Raw genomic sequence first — 17,196 nt, 5'->3', positions numbered from 1 at the left:
AATTTGCATAAGGGAAGTATTGAAATGCCAAGTAATACTACGCTTAGATCTTTGGTCTGGTGCTGGCAATGGCACAGGGACAAGTATTATCTGCTGACTGATGTGTGACAAGAGTAATAAAGAGATCACAAACTGCTAGTTATGCACCATTACTTAAAAAAATGGGGGGAAATGCTGCTTTTATAGTGACAAGTAGTTGACCCTGACACAAAAATATCCACTCTAAGGTTCTCTCATTTACCCACTGTACATCACAGATGACTTTCTACTCTCTCAATAGTAGGTCAGTTTCACTTCCACCTTACTTGCGTTGCCAGGAGATGTTGAGTTTAGTGTCCCTTAAAGGAGGAAAATGATACTATGTTCCATGAAGGCTGTGACGACAAAGACTTGTTGTCCCCTCTTTGTGCTTATTTGTATTTTTGAGCATCAATTACATCTTGGTTTACAATAACTTTCATGCTCTCAGTTCTTTGTCTCGTGACTATTCTTCACTCTGCTCCTGACTTAGTGAGGGATAGTTACTACAATAAATACAAACACTTCTCTAGCAAAACCAGCTGAGTCACTAAGCACAAACTCCATGGGCACATTTGGTGCATCTGCGTCTTTAAAAAAAAAAATAAATAAAAAGGCTAAACAAGTTCAGGGCTGCCACGGTTTCCTGTCCTTGCCTTTCTGATCAGGAATGTGTTTGTAGCGGCATTTGTCTCCAAAATGGCAGCCAGTGGTTCTCCAGAAGTAACACTCATCTCCGTTCACTGGGCCACGTCTCCGAGGACTGAACAGAGAAGAATATATAAAGAAAGAAAATATGCATGAATCGGCTACTGCTCAACTAGAACACAGAAACAGATTTGTTTATTTTTTTGGCATGTAGGTGCACTAAAAGTTTTCAAAGGCTTCTTACCCGGCAGCTGCCCCTGCCTGCTGTGTGACGGGGAGAAATGTTTTCAGTGGAATGGGAAGGAGCTTCTGAGGGCGACGGTCAGGATAGCGCACAACTAATCGTGTGTTCTCAATACAGTGATTCTGTAGAAGCACAAATGCATGTAAATATAATCATGTTATAAAAAGAACAAACAGCTGAGAGAAGGAGAAATGAGCACTTACATTTAGTTTGTCCATGGCATGGGCTGCCATGTTTGCATTCTTAAAGTTGACAAAGGCACAGAATCTCTCATGCAGAACACGGATGCTCTCTATCTCTCCATACCTACATTTCAAAGCAGGGCAAAGTCACGTCAGAGGCTACTTTGGTTAAATATTAAAAGTTCCAACTTTCTGTGTCTGAGTTCTGAGTTCTGAGTTTAAATAAACTGGTTTCAACTCATAACTGATGTTTTATTATTATTAATAATAATAATCTTTCTTTAGTTAGACAAATCCCATTGAGGTCACAGATCTCTTTTACAAGGAAGGCCTGGACCTGAAAGCAGCCTAACATAAGATAAGATGAGATAAAACTTTATTGATCCTGCAGGATATTGTTGAATATTTTTGGACTGTGGGAGAAAACCCACGCAAACACGAGGAGAACATGCAAACGCCACACAGAAAGAACCCAGGTCCAATCTGGGGGGTTGAACCCAGGACCTTCTTGCTGTGAGGCAACAGTGCTAACCACTGATCCATTATGCTGCCATGCCATGTTAGCATCAAGCATTCTAACAGACTGAGGTCATACGTTTTAAAAAGGTCCCACAAGTGTTTCTCTGTTATCTCAGTTGTTACGTTTCCCACCCAAAGAGACGGACAAGGGCTTCTGAAAAACAAAATAAGAAGAGATAATAAGACTGAGACCTGCATGATCAAAGTCCAACACATGATATAAAAAGAAGCAGCCTGTGATGCAAATCTATTTTTAAAAAGCCTCCTGACCCCTTGGTTTGATCAAAGAAACACACGCCACCTACCCTGGTTGCGCAGCCGATGGATCTTGGCCACTGGCTGCAAAAACAAAACGCACATCATCAGAAAAACAGAAGTGTAGCTGCAAGACATCACCAGATGGATTTTTCTACACGTCACTACAATTTCAATGTCACAAAGAAAACGACTGATGCTTTCAGAACATGTTTGCATGGAGTTTAACCTTTTGACGCGTCAGAACAAGATGCCAGAGCAGCCTGCACACTTGGAAATCGTTCCAGCAAGAGAACGCTTTGCATTTCTTCAAAACCAAACTCCTGAGGAAAGGAAAAATAAAAATATATATATATTTAAAAAACAAGTCAAAATGACTAGCTACATGACAAAATTGTGGTCTGGTTAATTCTAGCTAAAGCTTACCATAAGCTGAAGAACTTTGCAGTTGAAGAGGTCATTGGCAGCCTCCTCACAATCTTTGTCCAGTTTCAGCACGTGCTCCATCGCCTTTTCTGCTTCACTGTACCGCTGCAACGCATACACATGAACTATTAGCAACAGATTAATTAAAAGACACAGTTCAAAACGTTAAGCTGATTCTTTTTTAATTAGGATGGTCATAGTCTCTGCCCACCTTCAGGCCCATAAGAGCGCTGCCTTTGCGGAAGTGTCCTTTGGGCCATTCTGGAGCCAACTGAATCGAGTATTCAGCATCTGCCAGGGCTTTAGAGTACTGCTCCAAGCAGTAGTAGCAATAAGAACGATTTCCAAAAAACCTACAGGGTTGAGATTAAATAAAGAATACATACATAATTAAGTTCTAAGTGGATTACGGTTGGGCATCGAGTCTCGAGAATCGATTGGAACCGGGACTAACATTCCGATCAATACTTTCATTTTCGATACCTAGTCCACCGACCAGAAGAAGAAGCCGCTGAACACCAACGAAGAAAAATCTACAGGAAGTGTGTACGCAACCATGGACAGTGTGCAGCACCGGTGATCGAAAGTGTGGCTTAACTTTAATAAAAGAAATGACCAGTCGACTCAGTGCCACTTTCAATAAGATTATATAATGCAAAGGAGGGTGCACGACTAACATGATTAAACACTTCCGGGTTCATTGTGTAGCAGTAACACAGTGCCCGGTCTTTGATGCGCCGGCCTACCTCCGCTGCCTCCTCCTCCGGCTCCGACTCGCAGGCTATCAACCCATTGCAGTCAGATTCAGGTAAGTAAAACAATAAAATATGTCTTGTACCAACATTAAGGCAGCTAACTAGTTATACTCGACCTAAAGCGGTGGGTCAACTCAAATGCAAATACCATGCTAACGTTAGCTCATGTCTTTTTCCATAGACAAACGACAAGTTCATAAGTTTGATATTCGTACACTGGATGAAAATAGCCCTGTGAGAAATTCATAGTAAAGTTAATAAAAAGTAAAAACTTCATAGAATTAAAATTCAAAGAGAACTTCTAACCATTTCATCCAGAAAGAACTCTGGTTAGCTAGCTCATTTAAACCAAGGAAATGTCTTTGAACCCTGACTCTAAAAAGAACTGGAATTGAGAATCGATAGAAACCGGAATTGTTCAAATTCAAACAATGCCCAACCCTAAAGTGGATATAACATTGATAATAAACTAGTCTTGATCACAGAAGACGTACCTGTAATCATTTGGGTCACATTTTATGGCTTCTGTAAACAAAACGACTGCGTGTGCATACTGTCCTTCTTGCACTAACTTTATCCCTTTTTCTGCAAGACAAAGAATTGTACATGACTTTCTGTTAAGCTACTTACTGACAAGTGTGCTAAAAGAATGTAAAATTGACATCTTCTTTGAGCCTTTGTTACGTCTGAAAGGAAAATCAATTTAAAGGGTGGTTATGTAGCGTGGGCAGCACAGTAGCGCTGTTGTTAGCTGCTGCCTCTCAGCTATAAAGGCAGGAAGAAAGGAAGGCTACAAGGTTGCAAGGATGGATGGATGGATGGATGGATGGATGGATGGATGGATGGATGGTTATGCAGCAGAAATTATTCCTTACCTGTAAGTGACGTGCTTTTCTTGGTCATGGAGTCAGTACCATTGGTCTGTTAATTAAAAAACTATTTTATCATTTTATGCATACTGCAATGCAAGCATGTGGTAGTATTTAAATCTTTCCTAGTTCCACACGAGTCTTTAGATCTGCCAGTTAAATATACTGTTGCTACAAAACAACGGTGCATTTTACTGGTCTTCCACCTTTACCATTCACTTACCTCTCTCCTGGCTTCGTTCTCCTTGTTTTCTTTAGATTTTCGACTTGATCCTTTGGGTTTGATATGGCTGGCAGCATTAGCAAAAAAGGCACTACTCACATCCCACTCAGGCTCCTGAGGACCACATAAAAAGCCAAACACTTGTCAGATCATTTGTCATTCAGGCTTTAATAGAGAAAAATACCACACAAGCTCATTTAGGATCTAAGAAGAGTAACAGGGGATGTATCAAACACCAACACAGCTTCAGTACCTCTTCTGTGGATCTGGTCTTTATCTTCTGATGTCCTTTGATGTCTACAGGAGCCATGACTGGTATGGAAACGTATTTGTGTGAAGCTGCTGATTTTGCATCAATCATTTTCTCCTGTTTTTGTGCTCTTTGTTTCTCCTCTTCAGCGACGACGTCTGCTTCTGACTCGCTCTCGTCCAGTTCAGACTCTACACCACCATCTTCCTCTTCATCATCCTATGGCATCATAAATATTTAACTCCTCACAGTAAAGAAAGAGAGTATCTTCATCGTGTTTCTGTAGATGCTAAAGTTGATTAACTGTCACGGCTGTCTTGAATGAGGCTCACTCCAACAGTTAAGTCAATGAATGCTTTCCAAGAGTTTAATTAAAATATATCCACCGATTCTTGAGATATTTTTTCTGACAGAAAGAAACGGTTGACGCCACAGACAAATACATTAATCGCCTCTCATCTTGAGGTGACAACGACAATATTACCTGTTCAACACTGTCATTCTGCTTAGTTTGTTCTTGCTTCTTACGATTTCGACGGCGCTGAAACAGATGTAGATTGTTACCCAGCACATCCAGCAAAAGAGTGAAAAATGAACTCCATATGTCTGGGGTGGATCTGAATGCTCACCTTCCTCTTGGCTTTCCGTCGCTCCGCTTTCAGTCGGGCTTTTTCTTCCTCACTCAGATCCTCTTCGCCATTTATTGCATCCTAAGCAAACACACAACCAAATCAAAGTTCAATAGTGCGTCACTAAAAACACTGATGTGCTGTCCCACTTATGTCCTGTCAGGATGACACCATTTATTTACCTGTGACAAAGTGCCATCGTGACTTGGGTCAGAGATTGCCGCCCCACAGTTCATCTGTTCCTCCTGCTGCTGGACAGCAGAACCTTTCAGGAAATTAAACAGGCCCACAATTGTTTAAAATGTTTAGAGGTTAAAGAAAGAGGACATTAGACATGAATTAAAAACACTTGTTCTGCATCTACTCTGCAACACTTCCCACACTCTTGCAATATTCTAAACAATGTTTCTGAACTCTAAACGCTCTAAAAAAGCACAGAATGTCATAATTTCAGCTCTCTGCCACTGCTGCTCTCAGCCACCTGCAAGCGCTCTTGGCCACGCCCACTTCTCTGCTTTGCACAGAGATCAGCTGATCAGCTGCAGCAGAAAGTCTATCCTGCAGTATGGGCTGAACAGAGGTGCAGGAGGTCCTAAATAATTTTAAATAATTTATTTTAAATAAAAATCCCATGCCGATCGTGAGGCTCGTCCATCAATCAGCCAGTTGTGTGTCATGTCTAATTTTATTTTGAAAAACCGTAATAGAGCGAGTCTGCGATAAATGAACTGCAAAACAGCGAGGGACTACTGTATTACAGAATTGAGCTTTTAATCATTCAAATATTCAGATATGAACAGAAAGTACTGCTTATAATCTAAATCTTTTTTTTTTATTACTGTGTTGTTTCAATGACAAGGGAACGTGTTTCTGATTACTTTGTTCCTCCTTCATAATCAGGGCAAGCCATTATTGCTACTAATAGAGAAAAAAAAATGTAAAACATGGGCAGAAACAAGAAAAGTTCTGTTTTGCTATACTGCAAGAGAGAGAATGCAAGATGAAGACTGCTCAGTGACAAATTCAGGTCTTTTCATTGTGAAATGTTTACCCGTAAAGTGCAACACACAGCTGCTTGGAGCTCTGCTTCTTCTCAGAAACTTGGCTAAGCAGGACAGAAAACAGCCACTGCTTTTGAACATCCTGGCATATGCAAGCTCGAGTTGTTAGGACATAAATCAGGCCTTATCAAAACACTGCACTTAATTTGCGGAAGAATCAGAGGCAAAAAAGAAACGAAAAATGCAGAAGGCATAAGATGTTCAAAATTGTTCAGCAAAGATTTACAAGAAGCGATTTCCATACTTGTTTTGCGACTCATGTTGTGGCACGCAGAGAAGTGACAGAGCAGCTTGTCATTTAAATTCATTCATAAATACATCATAAAATTTCTTCTGAGAAAAAGAAAGCAACAAGCAGCCTGTGGGCTTCCTCGTTCTTTTATGTGCACTCACTTGGGCGCACGGGCTTTCATCACCATTTCAAAGAGTGCAAGAAATCACTCCTGAAGTCTGCTGACCAAACTGTATTCAGTGCATATGAAATCAAAATGCATCTCAAACTTACATTTATCAAAGAAACTAATTATTAGCTTTGCTTTGGAAACGACAAATGTCACTAAACCAGATCTTTAGATAATGTCCTCTAAACACCACAATGATGCTTTTGTCCAACAATCCAAGATTGGTGGACAAAAGCAACTACAGTCTGTGGTTTATTTTATTTTTTCTGTTTGAGGAAACTACCCACATTAGTCAGTGGCTGAAAAGTGAGCAGCCACCACAGGAATGCAAAAATAACTAGAAGTTCCCCCACCCCCACAAAAAAAAAAAAAAGAAGTGTGCATTGAAATGTAAAGTAATGTAAAGTGTTGTGTTGTCATCATTGTATGTTCCCAACAATGGTAACATTGGTTCTCTGCATTGAACCCATCATATTTGGGATACATCCAGGTGCAGCAGTGTATGCTGCTACTCATGAGTATGCCTTGGCAGAAGTATTCAAACAGATGAAATTTAAGACTAAAAGCATTTGAAACCAATATGCCTCCACACAAAAGTTGCACAAGAAACAGGAGTCGTATCATCTGATAGTCATAAACAATTGAAAATTTAAATGGCAGCAATCCACCTTATTCCTGGGGACTCTACTGTATACATGATTATGGGTACAACTTCCTGTCAGACACCGGAAGTGGCAGTAAGCATTGGTTAACTAGAGACCGCGGTTTATTTGAAAGAAATTGGCGTTCAGTTTAGCAGCTAAAACACTGTTTTTGTTTTGTTCACATTTATTTAAACTGTAAAGTTAACAAAAATAGCCTTGCGGAGTTCGGGTACCTGTTGTGTTGTTTGTGACTGCGTGAACAACCACACCAAACAAAATCAGTGGCTACAACAACAGTCCAATATTTTTCAGTCAGGTCATCTGGACGGTTTCTTTTTGTGTGCTGAAACGTTTCGCCTTCGATCCGGAAGGTTTCATGTGTTGTTGTGCGTTTCCTTGACTGACGAAGCCTTCTGGATCGAAGGCGAAACGTTTCAGCACAAAAAAAGAAACAGTCCAGATGACCTGACTGAAACATGTTGGATTTTATACCTGGATTACTGAGCATGGACTTTGTTGTCTACAACAACAGTGTTTTGCACTTGGACCCAAAAAAGTGTTCCTGTGATAAGCTAATGCATCTCAGACTTTTTCAGGTTGTTCATCACTTCACCGTCGGAAGAAACAATGTCGTAGAAGTAGCTAAATATGCTAGTCTAAGTAATCTGCGGCTACTTCTTCATGCCGTCCTCCCATCCCTCATCCGCAGTAGGCAGCGGTTTAATGATATTGTCCTATGTGAGCTCTGATAAAAATCTTAATAAAAAAATAACTTTCTGCTGGATCCTCTGTGGATGTATGGGGGACTATGAAGAAGCCTGAACTGTTTGATGATAGCTGTACACCATGGAGTAGCAGCATTGTTGAGCTTCAGCAGTCCAATGGTGGAGTACTTTAACATGGTGCCAGTGGCTTGTTGTGAGTTACCCAGATTTAAGGACATAAGGACATTATTACATGCAGTGTTCCGTCAGTGAGGACTGAACTTGGCAAAAGGGCCTTCTCCTACTCCGCTCCTGTTTCTTGGAATTTCTTGCAAAAAGATCTGAAGCTCTCGACCTTGACCTCTCTAAGTGTCTTTAAGAATCTGTTGGACACCTGGCAGGGACCAATGCTGACATGTTCCTGTTTTTAGTTTTCTACATTTGTCTTGGAATCTAGCTGTTTTTTGTTTTGTTACCTTTTCCTTTTAGCCATCCTATTTGTTAAAAAAAAACAACAACAAAAAAACTGTAGTATGCTTTTTTATAACTGTTTATTGTTGTATTGTTGTTGCTGTTGTCCATTGTTGTCATCTTTCTTTGTTGAAATCAGGTCTCTCTTGTAAATGAGTCCTCGAGGCTCAATGGGATTTACCTGTATAAATAAAGGTTGATTGATTTTATGATTGTCTATTGTTGTCTTTGTTGTCCACTGTTGTCACTCTGTTAAAATCAGGTCTCTTGTAAATGAGCCCCCGAGGCTCAATGGGCTTAACCTGTATAAATAAAAGTTGAATGAAAAGGTAAAAACCACAGGAAAGTTTTTTAAAGTTGCTTGGTGCCATCAAATGTCACCCTTGCCACCAGGTATAAGAAGACAGATAAACCCCACAATATTAGAATCCATAAATTAGCTAAATTAACAGATTACACAGAGAGAGAGAGAGATTGTAGAGGCAGCTAACATGCACCAACGTCCAACTCTTGTCAATTGGTCCAAACTAGTTTTGTTGCAAAAATCAACAGAAGAAAAAAATTAATAAGGAGAATCGCAGGGCAGCATGGTGGCTCAGTTGGTAGAGCTGTTGCCTCTCAGCGAGAGGGTCACCGGTTCAAATCCCGGCTCGGGACCTTTCTGGAGTCTGCATGTTCTCTCCATGCATGTGTGGGTTTTCTCCAGGTATTACGGTTTCCTCCCACAGACTAAAAACATGTATGTAGACTGACTGGTAACTCTAAATTGCCCCTAGGGGTGAGTGAGCGTGTGAATGGTTGTCTTCTTTTTTGTCTCTATGTGGCCCTGTGATGGACTTGCAACCTGTCCAGGGTGTACCTCACATCTCTCACAGTGATAGCTGAACATGGGCACCAGTGACCCACGTGACCAGAAAAGAAGTGGGTAAAATATAGTATGCAGTTTATACGGGCCGAAACGGTGTAGGGGCAAGGCAGCCGACTCAGGACCCGAAGGTCCTGGGTTCGATCCCCGGTCATTGCACGTCTCCTGATGTCTCTGAGCAGGACACCTAATCCCGAATTGCTCCCCAGGTGCCTACATAGCTGCCCACTGCTCCACCTGGGTGTATCCCAGGTGTGATGGGTTAAATGCAGAGAGCCATTTTCGTCTTTGTACGGGAACATACAATGATGACAACACACAGCACTTTATTATTATTATTATTTCAATGTACACTAATAATGCATCATGGTGAACTGTGGTGGATTAGACAGGAATTAAGCTACTGTGATCCTGGTTCTTTTATTGCTTTTTCAATAACTAGTTAGAAATCAAACGCATCATTAAATTCAAACGATCTAACCCATGTTTTATGTGGCTTTATAGAGTCGCCTGCAAACTATGTTGATGTCATGAAGATGATTTGCATTTGTTTTTATGGCTGAACGGCAGAATTTACCGTTTATGGATTGAGTGTTTAGGAAGTTGACATGATGGTAAAAATTAGAGCCAAGACAGCTTCTCATGATCACAAGCAGAAGGGGACATGGCTAATGTGATGTTTGTTGGGAGTTGGCCTGATTAGAGATGTATGAAAATGTGACAATAAGAGACTCAAATTATCTGTTTCTATGTGGGTAAGTTGAAAGAGGGGTTTCAGGATGATCTGCTGTTTTTAATAGAAAGTTAGCTTTAACTGTATAAAATGTGCTGCATCATAAAAAATTTAAAAAAAAAACACGATTGGTGGGGGTGAGGGGAATAAAGTTTGGTATGAGGAGGCATTTAAAGGCACACACCCTGATGCCCATATACAAACACGACCTGTCGAGGTTTATGGTTAAACTTTAAAATATGCACTTCTCCCAGTTTGTACGTACTTTTCGAATTGGTGGGCTTTTTCTACTTGCTTCACGAATTTAAATTCATTCATCAAGTGGTCTTAAAGGTGAAATTAGAGCGTTTTCTGACACTGCCTGCGCAAACTTTGAAGGGAGAAAACAAAAGGGTGGAACTAGCAAGAAAGCAACTTTCATTGTTTCACCACGAACTCAATTAAACCCTCTCGATAAAAACGACAGGGGAGTACAGCCACAAATACGTCCGTAGGATAAACAAATTAAAAAAAAAAAAAAAATCACGAAAGCCACGTCTTAAATTTCCACTCAGACGGGTTTTTATCACTTGCGGAATCAAACTTGCCGTTTGTTCGGAAAGTTTTGAAAGAGAGGGACATTTTCCTTACCGCTTCCGAGTCCCAACAACCTGCATATATCTCTGGTGAGTTTCATGAGGCCGACCATCCAGCATTATCGACCCAAATATATTCCCAAAAATATGTGTTTGATGGATGTTTGAAGTGAGGGCGAAGCCAGGGTTTGAAACGTTGGGGAAAAAAAATCGCTATCTGCGGGAATCTTCGGTGGTTTGATCCACTTCCTGAGCGACGGTGGCCGACGCAGTTTCCGCCCTGAGTTGTGTCTTAAAGGCGCAGGACGCAATTATCTGCTGGTTATCAGGGGATCAATTCAAGATTTCAAACCTTTTCCTCGCAGAGATTACTACAGAGATTTATAAAGGAAGCAAGATATGAGTTATCTTATAACTTTCATTTGATGGTCATTATTTAAGGCAATGGTTTGCAACCCTGGTCCTCGAGGGCCACTATCCTGCCTATATTAACACAACTGATTAGATTCTTCAAGTATCTTTACCTGCTTCTTCATTTCTGGGTCGGTGGGGTGTTGAGCCCCCTCCTGTTTACTCTGCTCACGTATGATTGTGCAGCTACCCATCCAGGCTGTCACATTGTAAAGTTTGCAGATGATACAGTGGTGGTGGGATGCATCACAAACAATGATGAGTCCAGCTACAGGCAAGAGGTGGAACACCTGGAGAGCTGGTGCAAAGAGAATAACCTTCACATCAATGTGAAGAAGACAAAAGAGATGATTGTGGACTTCAGAAGGAACAAAAACATCTACACCCCCCCTGAACATAAGAGGATCTGTGGTGGAAGTGGTCTCCAGCTACAAGTACTTGGGTGTACACATGAATGACAACCTCAGCTGGAGCAACAACACCACCAGCCTGATCAAGAAAGCTCATCAGAGACTCTACTTCCTCAGACGGCTGAGGCGAGCTGGTCTGGGAAGCTCAGTCCTCACCTCCTTCTACAGGTGTGCAGTGGAGAGCATCCTGTGCTCCAGCATCAACGTGTGGCATGGAGGCTGCACAGCTGCAGAAAGAAAAGCTCTGCAGAGAGTGGTGAAGGCTGCACAGAAGTCTGCCGGAGTCAGCCTCCCCATCACAGACATCTACACCTCCAGATGCAGGAAGAGGGCCACCTGCATCATGAAGGACCACACTCACCCAGCACACACACTTTTTGCCCCACTCCCCTCAGGAAGGAGGTTGAGGAGCATTAAGTGTAGAACCACTAGACTGAGGAACAGCTTCTACCCTGAGGCTGTTAGACTCATGAATCTCTAACCAGAATAATCACTGTGAAAAACCACATCATGTTGCTGCTGATCTGTTTCAATGTTGATGTGTTCATGCGTGCACATCCGCTCACACAGACTCATGTTCATGTTTGTGCTGATGTTCAATATTTTATGTTATGAGTGCTTAGTGTATATTTAGTTGATGTTTTTCTTAGTTCATATCTTAGATGTTATTACTGTTTTTCTTATACATTTTATTGTTGGATGTAACTGGGACCCTGTGTACATAATTTCGCTCCACCACATGTACCACATGAGGTGCGAATGACAATAAAGAATCTCTGACTCTCTGACTCACTTTGACCATGTCCTGAAAGAGGCAGTGTCCTGGACAGATTGCAAGTTCAACTCAGGCCCAAGACAAACAACCACACAATATCACTCAAACATACACTTTAGAGTTATCATTTATGGACAATGGACTACCTAGAGAAAACACACACATGCATGGAGAAAACATGTAAACTCTACCCAGAAAGGCCCCCGGCCAGGATTTGATTCAAAACCGTTCTTGTTTCTGTAGAAAATGAAGTAATTCAACATTTGAATCAGGTGTGTTGGAGCACGGAAACATCTCAAACTTGCACAGATGTACAAGGATACAATGATTTTTTTAAATTCTCATTCACATCACATGTGGTACATGAGGTGGAACGAAACTATGTACGCAGGGTCCCAGTTACATCCAACAAAAATACAAATTGTAAAGAAAAACACTAGTAAGATTTGAGTTATGAACTAATATACTACATTCACTAAACTAAGAATACACTAAGCACTAATGGTACAAAAACAATGCGCCAAAACAACAGCAGCACGAACATGAGTCTGTATGAGCAGATGAGAATTAATGAACACAGCAACATGAAGTAATCAGCAGCATGAGATCAGCATCATGGATAGACAGCAGCACATAACAACCAAGTGGCATTACAGCAATTTTCTTTCACAGTAATTTTCACAGTGATTTTTCCTGGTTAGAGATGCATGAGTCTAACAGCCACATGGTAGAAGCTGTTCCTCAGCCTGGTGGTTCTGCACTTAATGCTCCTTAGCCTTTTGCCTGAGGGGAGTGGGGCAAAAAATGTGTGTGCTGGGTGAGTGGGGTCCTTCATGATGCAGGTGGCCCTTTTTCTGCAACTGGAGGTGTAGATGTCTGTGATGATGAGGAGACTGACTCCAACAGATTTCTGTGCAGCCTTCACCACTCTCTGCAAAGCTTTTCTTTCTGCAGCTGTGCAGCCTCCATGCCACACGTTGATGCTGGAGCACAGGATGCTCTCCACTGCACACCTGTAGAAGGAGGTGAGGACTGAGCTTCCCAGACCAGTAGGTAAGATAAAGTATAAACGCATCATGGTTTCTGATAAAGAGTTCTGCACTCCGTTTCTTTTTTATTTTTCAATGCTGTTCAAATTACATAAAATGTAGGCAGAATTTTGAATCCATCACCTTTTCGGTGAATAGGGACAAAGGTTCTAATATTTGCTTTGAGAATCATCTAATATATTGTAATTCATTTTCCCAGTGAATGACAATTAACATTTCAAGCCAGAATACAACAAAACGTACTCCAGTTATAACACCAGACTTCTTTAGCTAGAATGCAGAACTCAACCTGTTGCAGTCTTTGAACACAAACGTCTTTAGGGTGGCTGGGGTCACTGGTGCCCATGTCCAGAAATCACTGTGCAAAAGCCCAGTAATATCAGGTCTCTCTTGTAAATGAGTCCAAGAGGCTCAATGTGATTAACTTGTATAAATAAAGGTTGAATGAATAAACTGAATTAAATTGTACACACTAAAATGTTTTTTAAATAATTTGTATCAAACTGCAGACAGGCAAGAATATATATTTTCCAGACAATTGTGTCTTTCTTCTTGCAAACAGTTAAAAGTTTTTCTGATTGTTTATTTGTAAACTATGAATATAAGTGAAGACTTGACATTGATAAAAATAAAAAAGTAGAATATTTCACATCTTACTCGGCCACTCGGGAGGGTAACAGTGATGGTAAATTTCCTCAGTATTTGCATGTGGCATATTGGAGTAAACTTCACATTAAACCACTTAATAAAAAAATGAAATCTGAATTTACAGAAAAGGATTAGAGTGCAAAAAAAAAAAAAACTTTTTTCCCCTTAATTCTGACATTTTTGCACAATTCCAAAATTAAAATCAGAATTCTGAGAAAAAAAAATGTCTGAATTCAGAGGGGAAATCTACACAGTGGCCCTAATCAAAAATTAATTGTGAAAATTGCTTAAAATTAATTTCCAAATTGTGTAGATTATTTATAGATGTTTGTCTGTTTTGATTATCTGTGTTGGTTGTTCATAAATATTTTGTTTTGATTTCATGGAATTTGTAGTTTTCAATGAGTTTTTTTTATTTTGTACCTCACGGGATGCCATAGACATTAAGGGCCAGCCTTATAAAAGTTGGCAGCAATCAATGTAGTAATAAATGGATAAAAAAACAAGTGTCAGCAGGACTCAATGTTTGACGTGTAAAAGGAAACAAAGACAAATCTATGCTTTGCATTCCACCGGTGAAAGCAGTGAGATACGTTTTGTTTGTTTATTTGTATTATGAGCCCATGTTTTTGTATCTAAATGTTTGAAATATTTTAGTTTTCAGTGATCTGGACTGAAGAGAAAATTAAAAAAGAACCTGAAAATCACCTGTCGAGGCTGCGCTGAATGTTCAAGACCTGGGAGGCTGCTACAATTGGATATACCATTGTTTAAAAATAAAACTAAAAAAACTGCTCCCTCACATCTGACTGCCATCTAAATATAATAATTTTATATGTTCTCATTTGTCCTTTATTTTTCTTCCTTTTTGGGTCACCATATCCAGCAGTCACTGTGCAAAAGGTGGGGGACACCCTGGACAGGTCTCCAATCCATCACAGGGACACAAGGAGACAAACGAGACAAACGACCATTCACTCTCTCACTCACACCTAGGGACAATTTAGAGTTACCAATCAGCCTAACATGCATGTTTTTGGTCTGTGGAAGGAAACTGGAGTACCCGAGGAAAACCCACGCATGCACGTAGAGAACATGCAATCTGCACCCAGACAGGCCCCCCCAGCTGGGATTCGATCCAGCAACCTTCTTGCTCAGAGGTGCCCGTTCTACCAACTGCATCACCTGTTCTCATCTATTAAACAAATTATTTTCATGAACAAATACCATGTAGTCCAATCCAACTTTAATTGTACAGCACTTTAAACAGCGATTGAGAATCAAAGTGTTGTACACAGCAGACATAATTAAAACCAATGAATAAAAACATGAAAACAATAAAATTCTATAAAAAAAAAAGATTAAATTTGGTTAAAAGATAAGATCAGGGAAAATTGCAGCATATAAGATCAAATCTTAAAGAGTGCTGAACACCAAAGATTTCAAAACAGACAGTGAAGAGGCACATCTAACGTAAAGACAAAGCTCATTCCACATTTTAGGAGCCGCTACGGTAAAAGCACCGTCCCCGTGAGTTTTCTCTTTGGTTTGGGGATCCTCAAGATCATCTGGTCAGCTGATCTAAGAGAGCAAGTGGGAGTGTAAGGGTGTAGCAGCTCGAAAATATAGGGTGGAGCAGGCTTATTCAAGGATTTAAAAGTGACTAAAATAATTTTAAAACCGATCCTAAAATGTACGAGCAGAAAATGTTGTGAAGATAAAACAGAGGAAAGCTGCTTGTGTTGATGTGTGCCAGTAAAAGTCTCATAGCAGCATTTTGTACACAACTACTGTAATTATTGTGTTTTTGTCCTTATTGTTAATTTAACTTTGATTTAGAGACGTTTAGTATTTGTGTAGAAAAGCTTTGTTACTTTACCTTATATTTAAAGGGGGGACATAGAGTTTGAAAGGGCATTGTAGATGTGTGCAGTTAGTTTTAAGTGGAGAAAATATCGTACTTGCCGCGATACACGTCACACCACCTTATAAGTCACATCAGTCCAAATATGTCTATGTCTATTATGTGGAAAAAATCATAAATATGTCTCTTTGCCGTATAAGTCGCATCTATTATGCGTCACCGCTGACACATTGCGTTAGTTATGCGTCTCCGCTGACCACCCGGAAACGATAGCCGGTGTTGTGCCAAAAATCAATTGGCTGCCAAATGGCGGCTGCGGGAGCGTGCACGGGAGGACTTTAACAAGAATTTAACAAGATTAACACTTAAAAACAATTATTTGTTTGCTCAAAATTATAGCAAAGGTGTGTCTCAGTTGAACTTTTCCTTAATAAATGCACTTTGACTGTCAAATCAGCTGCATTTCAAAAATCAATTCACGGAAGCGGACAGAGAGAGGACTTGCTGTGCATTTCCTCGAAATTTAACAAGATTAACACCTAACAACAATTATTTGTTTGCTCGACATTATAGTAAAGCTGTCTCAGTTGAGCTTTTCCTTAATAAATGCACTTTAATGGTCAAATCAGCTGCATTTTGCCGCGCTGCCCAGGCGAAATGCAGCTGATTTTATGTTTGCTGCAGGAGTTCTGGAGTGAGACGAAGGTGGCTCTGTATGGCAAGCCAAGTGTCTCATTAATAGCCACTTTTACCCATTAATGAGACACTTACCACACTTGCCACAGTCAGGTCGAAGGCCCTCTAGCGGTTGAAAATGGTAGTGTTCAATATTTTCCATGTCAGAATGAATGAAATTGTCAGATCTCAGCCAAAAATTGGGTTATAAATATGGGAGAAAAACATACATAAGTCGCTTCACCGTATAAGACACAAGGCATGCAAATTTATGCAAAAAGGTGCGACTTATACGGTGAAAAGTATGGTAGTCAAAATCAGCAAACAAGGTTTCTTCCAGAAATGCCAACGAGATCTTGAATTGAAAATTTTGGAAAGCGTCATTAAATTCATAACAATGTTTTAGTTTATTTCATAAAGTGCCAGTTGCCTCTAAGTATCTTTACCCATAACATCACTGCTGTGTTTTCTGCTGGCTCGGTTAGATGACTTCATCTCCACTCATGGACATTTTGCACCATTAATTTATGAAGACTGACACAGATATGCTGCAAAAGACTGATATAAAAACAACTAACGAGAGAGATAGCTGAAGTGAATGTTTAAATTGGGGCGGCTGTGGCCGAGTGGTTAGAGCAGTCGTCCTCCAATGCGAGAGTTGGGGGTTCAAATCCACCAGCAGTCACATGTCGAAGTGTCCCTGGGCAAGACACTGAACCCCTCATAGCCTCTGATGTGTGTCCCATCAGTGTATGAATGTGATCTAAAAGCAGTGATTAGTCTCTTTAGAACGATTTGTTCAATTAGCTTTGTAGAGATCTAGTAGAGTGCTGTATGAATGGGTAAATGAGGACACAGATTGTAGTGTAAAGTGCTTTGAGTATCTTGAAAT

The 17,196-nt window shown here is 40.4% G+C and overlaps 1 protein-coding gene across 1 annotated transcript; it reads right to left on the bottom strand.

Moving 5' to 3' along the window:
- Positions 1–403: 403 nt before the first annotated feature.
- Positions 404–10,716, bottom strand: zgc:123010 (uncharacterized protein LOC641500 homolog). The gene is made up of 16 exons (XM_037685616.1): positions 10,528–10,716; positions 5,201–5,283; positions 5,019–5,099; positions 4,874–4,930; positions 4,393–4,608; positions 4,140–4,253; positions 3,923–3,968; positions 3,542–3,632; positions 2,504–2,645; positions 2,293–2,397; positions 2,096–2,189; positions 1,917–1,950; positions 1,688–1,765; positions 1,114–1,216; positions 911–1,032; positions 404–781 (listed from the first exon to the last, which is right to left on the bottom strand). Exons 1-16 carry the CDS (start codon positions 10,583–10,585, stop codon positions 646–648), a joined length of 1,560 nt encoding a protein of 519 aa, XP_037541544.1. The 5' UTR covers positions 10,586–10,716; the 3' UTR covers positions 404–645.
- Between the last annotated feature and the right edge of the window lie 6,480 nt (positions 10,717–17,196).

This window comes from Nematolebias whitei, chromosome 1 (genome assembly GCF_014905685.2).
Source record: "Nematolebias whitei isolate Nwh7 chromosome 1, NemWhi1, whole genome shotgun sequence".
NCBI classification, from domain to species: domain Eukaryota; kingdom Metazoa; phylum Chordata; class Actinopteri; order Cyprinodontiformes; family Rivulidae; genus Nematolebias; species Nematolebias whitei.
This window is presented reverse-complemented; position numbering and strand designations above follow the sequence as displayed.

Excerpts from the sequence above, each read along its gene's own strand:
- zgc:123010 (XM_037685616.1), bottom strand. The coding sequence starts at position 10,585 with ATGGTCGGCCTCATGAAACTCACCAGAGATATATGCAGGTTGTTGGGA. Across the intron at positions 5,284-10,527 it reads GTTGTTGGGACTCGGAAGCG|GTTCTGCTGTCCAGCAGCAG; the intron begins GTAAGGAAAATG and ends ATTTCCTGAAAG. Across the intron at positions 1,033-1,113 it reads ATGCCATGGACAAACTAAAT|AATCACTGTATTGAGAACAC; the intron begins GTAAGTGCTCAT and ends GTGCTTCTACAG.